Below are 6,822 nucleotides of genomic sequence, written 5' to 3'. Positions count from 1 at the left end.
TTTCTCCCCCCCCAAAAAAGGATATTTTGCTATAAAATACAATAAGTTAGAAATAAATAACTGGGTTGCATAAATAAGTCTCTGAGCAGAGAAGAAGGTTTGGAGTGAGACACCTGGGCACAGACCCACCCCAGCACATCGGGGGTCTCTTGGGTGGGAAGGATCCACCTGCTCAATAAAAGATGGATTTAAAGTGGAGAAGAGACAGGGGAATAAGTTATTTTGGTAGAGAGTTCACAACTGGAGATACTGGGGCTGAGCTGGGTGGCAGAGCTGGAGACCCAAGGGCTGAAGCAGAGCCAGGGCTGGTGTGGAGTCACTTGGTGCTACAGGAGCTGGATTTTGGGATGCTGGAGCTGGAGACTCCTGGTTGAGCCCAGTGCTGGATCCAGGGCTGGCGTGGAGTCACTCGACGCCACCGGATCTGGATTTTGAGATGCTGGATCTGCCAGGAGTCAGGATGGCTTTTCCCCACCTGGATGGGCAAAGCTGGAGCTGTCAGGCACAGTGGCACCTGGTGACCAGCATGTCCTCGAAGAGGCTGGACACCAGCCTGCCCTCGCTGTCCAGGTGCATCAGCACCATGGGGTCGTAGCCAGCGGGGACGCAGCAGGGCGGGGGGGCAGCCTTGGACAGGGAGTGCACTCTGGATTTGATCTGGGCGTGCATGCTGGCCGGTTTGTAGTTGTGGGGGCAGGAACCCTCGCAGAACCTCATGTAGTAGCTGTTGGGGGCGATCACCCAGTCCGACCAGCCGATGTCCTGGAAGGAGACCTTCAGCGACTTCAGGCAGCACTTCCCGTCGCTCTTCCCGCACTCCTCCTCCAGCCCCCGAGCTCTCCTGACAGCCCGAGGTGCCTTCTCCAGGCTTTCCACCTCCAGCAGCAGCGTTTCCCCCCCGGAGGTGGCCAGGGCAGCCGAGATGTCGGTGTTGAAATCCAGCTCCAGGCGCAGCGTGCCCTCGGGCCCCGCCACCCAGGGCTGGATGGCTCCTGTCAGGTCCAGGCTGCGGGAATCCCAGTGCAGCTCCTGGCTGTGCAGGAGCTGGGGGGTCCCCTCAGCCCCCTGCAGGGTGTAGATGGTGACCCGCGGTGGCACCGAGGCGCCGGGAGGGGACAGCGGCTGCTTGAGGAGTTTCAGCTCCGCCCGCACCACGCGGAGCTGCCGGTGGAAATCCGCGGTGCGGGACAGCAGGAGGTGGTAGCGGTAGGGACCGAGGGGCTCCCGGTGTCCCTGGGGGTCCCGGTGGCCTTGAGAGTCCTCATGTCCCTCGGGGATGTCCAGCCAGCGCAACACTGCGGGGACAGAGGTGACAGCTGATGTAAGAGACGGTAATTAATTCCTCACCAGCCCAGGCGTGGGATCAGCTCCGGCCAGGCAGCCAAGGATTTGCTTCCAGGGAATCACCCACATGCTGAGGGATGCTGGAAATTCCAGCATCCCATCCATTCCTGGACCCCCAGGCTGGAGGGTCTCAGTTTTCCTGGTGTCAGAAAAGGCGTCCCAGGACCCACTGGAGCACCCCCACCCAGCCCCCGAGTGTCCCCACCCAGCCCAAGCAGCAGGAGGGGAATTATTTAAATTTTAATATGAATTAATAGCTTTAATTATTTAAATCTCCCCACCCCAGATGCAGATAAATCCCCGAGCTGAAGCTGGGGATCGGGGGGCTGGCACCTCACCTCCTCCTCCCTCTCACCCCCAAATCCCTCGAGCCCCGCTCCGAGCCCCCGAGCTGCCGCTGATCAAAGATTTCATCCCCACCCCCCCTGATTTTTTTGTGCTTTTTAAGCAAAACCCCTCCAGCGCCGCCTCCTCCCCGCTCGCAGGGCGAAGGAAGGAGCAGGATAAGGATGAGCGTGGCCACCGTGCTGCATGCCCGGTCATGTCCCCAGGCAGAGGGGTGACATTCCCGAGGGCGGGACACGCCGGGACACACACGCGTGTCGCGGGCCGCGAGGGACGGGGGGTGACACGGAGCCACGGCCACTTACAGGTGGGGGTCAGGCGGTGCAGCCGCCGGCTCCTGGACACGGCTTCCTCCTCTTCCTCCTCCTCCTCCCGGCTCCGGTTCCCCGCCAGCTCCGCCACTTTGCGCTGGTAGAGCCGCTGCGCTCTCTGGATGCTCTCCTGGTCCAGCTGGCGGCGGATGACGGGGGGAGCTGGCATTCCCAGCCGCTCCAGGATCTCCTTTTTGACGGCTTCCAGCTGGAACCTGTCCTGGTCCCACGTGTGGGGCCGGGAATCCACGGCCGAGAGGAGCAGCAGGAGCTGCAGGCAGCTGAGAGCGGCGCCGCGCATCGCTGCCCTCGGCATCCCGCAGAAATCCCGCGGCTTCAGGGCAGGATTTGCTCCCAAATCTTCTGCAAAGGCTGGACGCGCTGCTGCCGGCGGTGCTGCCAGGGGAATGAATGAATGAAGAGGACCAGACCTGACTTTATAGGAGGCGAACTTTGCCCGCCCTCCGTCCCCCCTCCCCGGAGGGTGACGCCGGAGAGAACTCCCAGCAGGAATCTCTCCTCTCCGCTGGGATTTCCACCAGGAGCTCTGGTTTGTAGCTGCGTAGATAAAAAAAATATGGAATTCTCCTTTTCAGACACAAACCTTCCCCTTGTAGCTCCCGTTTTCCCCACGGATGGCACGGCTCGGAGAATCCCCCTCACCTCCGCTGGTGATGGAGAGGGGATGATGTGCGCTGCAGGCAGCATCCCAAGCACGGATTTCCCATCCTCGCATCCTCAGCCACCTCTCCTGCCCGGCACCTGGCGGGTCGGGTCGCTGTTATCGCGATCCGCCCCTTCCCAAAATCCCAGCGGAGCGGGCAGGCGGCAGCTCCTGCGGGAAGTGCGGCCGGAGCGCGGGAAGGATCCGCACCGGACCTTGTCCCACCGGACAGGTGCGGCCGGGGGATGGGTTCCTACCGAGCCTGGATCGTTCTGAGGCAACCGTGGCCGGGGTTACGTCATCCCAAACGGAGGCAGCCGGGATGGAGCCGGGCACGCCGGTGGCACGGATCCAGCCGGGCCACGTGTGCCGGGCAGCGCCGTGCCAGAGTGGGGCTGGGCAGGAGGAAATCCAGAGTGGGGACGACCCCCAGGGTGGGCACAGCACCGCCCCTCGCCCAGCTTCTCCTCAGGGATGCTTGGATCAGAAAAACGTGCGCAGAGGGATGAGGAGCACGGGGAAACGGGCAGGTCCCCCCTGGGCAGGCGAGGCCGTTCCCGAATGTGCTGAAGTCGATCCAAGCGCCTGGGCTGCAGCCCAGGGAGGAACGTGCCCCTAAATCCCGGGATTTAGGGCTGTTTGTCCCTGGGGCTCGGCTCCAACCCTGCCCCGGCTTTTCTCACCCGCTTGCTCAAGGGGTTGCCTGAGGCAAAGCCGAGACCGAGCGTTTCACCCTAAAACACGGGGAAGGAGAAGTTTGTCGGGGTGACCGGGGTCATGGGGAGGGGATTGCCCCGGCCCTGGCTCTGCTGCCCTGCTCTGGATCCGTCCTTGCAGCAGGGTGGGTGAGGAGGAGCAGGAGTCCCCCAGGTCCCCATCTCACTGCTTTTCCCTTCCCACCTCGGAAGGAAATCCCACAGGGAAACCTCAGGTTTATCTCCAGGGCTTGATCCCATGTGGATTTGGGCACCTGGAGTGGCACATCACCCATCCTCCCAGCAGCTGGGCAGGGATGAACTCCACAGGGAATTCCCAGAGCCCCAAGGCTGCTGTGATTCCTCTCCCAGGGATTTTATCAGCCAGGGTGATTGCAACCCTCCAGCCCCCCAAATTCGGGAGGAAAGGAGAGGGAGCATCACCCCAGGAAGGCACAAGGGCAGAACCACCACACCATTCCCTCCCCTCTGGACATCTCCAGTCCACACCAGGCACCAGCCCCCTCCACCATCCCTGGGTGCCAAACGTGCTGATCCAGAGCCAAAACGGAGCCCTTGGCATGTCCGGGTGCAGGAAGAGGCCCCGACCTCTCCGGTGTCATTGAGCAAGACCCGGCAGAAACCCCGAAATCCCCAAGTTCTGCTTTTGCAATGGATTTTCTGCGAGCCCCACATCCAGGAGTGACGCACTGCGAGAGCATCAAAGGTTGCTGGAGCCGGATGTTTTCCCCCAAAGGCGCCAGCAGTGGAAGCCAGAGATTTACAGTCCAGGAAGGGCCATAAAAGAGGGATTTTGGGAGCAGTGGTTTGATCCTGAGTGAGAGATGATGAAATGTCCCAGCGTGTCCTCACCAGCCCGCGTTGCGCAGCCTCTGCGTCCCACGTTTCCTCAGCTCTTCCTGGACACACTCAGTGCTGGGAGGTCAGGTTAATGGGTGCCTTTTCCCAGCAGGATGAAGGTTCCTCTCCAGTTAATGCATCCCACGGGGGTCCCTCATCTCGGCACAGCTCTCCTGGCACGGACCTAGCGCAGGGGATTGCTGGGGTGGGCTGAGGGTGAGGAGGATCCAACTCTGGGAAGTCCAGGAGAAGCTCCACTTGTGCACTGCTGAGCCTGGAAAGGTGTGGAAGTGCCCAAGGCCAGCTTGGATGGGGTTTGGAGCACCCTGGGACGGTGGAAGCTGTCCCTGTCCACGGCAGGGATGGGCTTTAAGGTCCCTTCCAACAAAACCATTCCATGATTCCAAAGAAATAATGTTTTTCCTTTCTCCAGGTGCTGGTGGTCGGTGGGGAGCCTGGTAAGGACACAGAGCAGGAGGCTCCAGGGCTTCAGCTCCCCCAAAATGCAGGAAATTCCCTGCAGCTGCCCAAGCTGGCAGAAACTTCGAGGGTTTTTGCAGAGTTCCTTACCACAAGTGGCAAGAGGGGAAGTGCTGCCTTCCAGATTTTAGGGCTATCAGTTCCTCACAGCTGTTGAGCAAAGGATCCCCAAAAAGCGCCCAGACACCTCTGGGAATTGGTGGCATCACCCCTGGGAGCCACAGAGCGGGATTATGTTCTTCCCACATCCTACAGGACCTCAGTGCTCCCCAAAACCACTCAGGCTGAGCAAGGTGGGTGCTGCAGGGAGGATATTCCCTGGAAAAAAAAAGGCAGTTCATGCTTTCCCGTGGTGTTTTTTCAACCAAAGGACGAGAAAGGCTGGCTGCTGGCAGCACACGAAGCTCCAAGCAGCTCGTGGGGCTCGGCTCCAGGAATTATTTGGGATGAGAAAACCCAGGTGGGGTTTGCTCCATCCCATCTCCTTTCGGGTCTGGAGAGGGGCAGGGAGGGAAGGGGGACAGGGCTCTCCCTCTGCTGCCAGCGTGGGATGGTTGGGAAGGCACAGCCCGTGTTTTCCCAGCTCTGTCACGACGGATCAGCAGAGTGGATGCTGAGGTGACCTTTGGACGTTTCTAAATCCGAGACAACCACGACGGGTCAGGCAAGCAAAAAAGCAGCTTTTGCCCCCTCACAGCAGGAATCGCATTTTTCTGCCTCTGCCGCGAGTTTACGGCATCTCCCAAAAATGAGACTTCTGCTCCACTTGGACAAAGACATTCCTGCCTGGGCTGCACCCGCGGTCAAAGATTAACTCGGATTCCCAGCCCCCCTCAGCCCGGGAAGGGCAGGAAATGCCTCTGGTCCGACCACCAAAAATGGAAATCTGCCTTGGGAAATCCTCGCTCGCCCCAGCATCACCTTCCTCTCGGGGGTGCTTTGGCTCCAGGATGTTTTCTGCTTCCCAAGGGGAGTCTCTCCTGGATGCAGGAAAGGGCTTGGGTGCCTTACCTGGACAGAGGAGAAAATGGCATGAAACTCTGCAGTGAGGTACGTTGGAAAGTGTCAAACCAGCCCTGAGCAAAAGTGGGATCTTTGGAAGAATTCTTGTCTTTTCCTGTTCACTAAGAGTATTTTTAAATGACTGATTAATGATTTTTTTTTTAACTCTGAGCATTCTCAATCTAAACAGCATTACTTTCCAGCAAATGTGGCCATAATTTTTGTTATTTTTTGTTGTTTTTTTGGCCATTATTTTTCTTTTTTTTGACTGGAGAACATTCAGAGGACAAAAATTGTACGATGGGCTCCCCTGGGCAGGGATTTCCAGGTGGGAGCCGTGCTCTGCTGAGGAGGATTTTCAGTGCACAGACATTAAATGGAATATCTTGAGGGCATCATGGAGCTGGATTTCCTGATCCTTGTGGGTCCCTTCCAGCTTGGGATATTCAGGATATTGAGAGAACAAGCTCAGCCTGGGCAGGACTGATGTGGTGGTTGAGAGGCAGCTTTAAAAAGCAGCTTTTCCACGGTGGGAGCATCTTCCTGCTCAATCTCAGCCTTCCAAAGTGCCAGGAGAGCCCTCTCCATCCATTTTTGGTGTAGATCCAGGAGGAAATCCCAGGCCAAGGCTTTGGGGAGCGTTGGGATCCCTTGGGATGGTGCTGCTGAGCCCAGGGAGCCAGACCAGCTCTGAATCCTTGGGGGGAAAAATGGATGAGGAGAGAGAAAAATGGATGGAGGGAACCAAATCCAACCTGGGCACGTCCCAGAGCAGAATATGTTTTACCAAGGAAATCCTGAGGAACAATAAAAGGGAAAGTTAGACTGGAAAGTTCCTTAAAACTATAGGATTTTAATTGTGGATGTTCTAAATTGTGGGGAAAATGGATGGAGGGAACGAAATCCAACCTCGGCACACTCGAGAGCAGCATCTCTTTTACCAAGGAAACTCTGAGGACACAATAAAAGGGAAGGTTAGACTGAAAAGTTCCTTAAAACTGTAGGATTTTAATTGTGGATGTTTTAAAAATGGGGAAAAATGGATGGAGGAAGCCAAATCCAACCTGGGCACACACCAGAGCAGAATATATTTTACCAGGAAAACCCTGAGGACACAATA

General features: G+C 57.7%; 1 protein-coding gene across 1 annotated transcript; it reads right to left on the bottom strand.

Moving 5' to 3' along the window:
• Positions 1-407: 407 nt before the first annotated feature.
• Positions 408-2,316, bottom strand: GDF15 (growth differentiation factor 15). The gene is made up of 2 exons (XM_041465857.1): positions 1,995-2,316; positions 408-1,295 (listed from the first exon to the last, which is right to left on the bottom strand). Exons 1-2 carry the CDS (start codon positions 2,314-2,316, stop codon positions 499-501), a joined length of 1,119 nt encoding a protein of 372 aa, XP_041321791.1. The 3' UTR covers positions 408-498.
• Between the last annotated feature and the right edge of the window lie 4,506 nt (positions 2,317-6,822).

This window comes from Pyrgilauda ruficollis, unplaced genomic scaffold (genome assembly GCF_017590135.1).
Source record: "Pyrgilauda ruficollis isolate IOZ18807 unplaced genomic scaffold, ASM1759013v1 scaffold192, whole genome shotgun sequence".
NCBI lineage: Eukaryota > Metazoa > Chordata > Aves > Passeriformes > Passeridae > Pyrgilauda > Pyrgilauda ruficollis.
The sequence above is the reverse complement of the archived record's forward strand: the minus strand, read 5'-3'. Positions and strand labels throughout refer to the sequence as shown.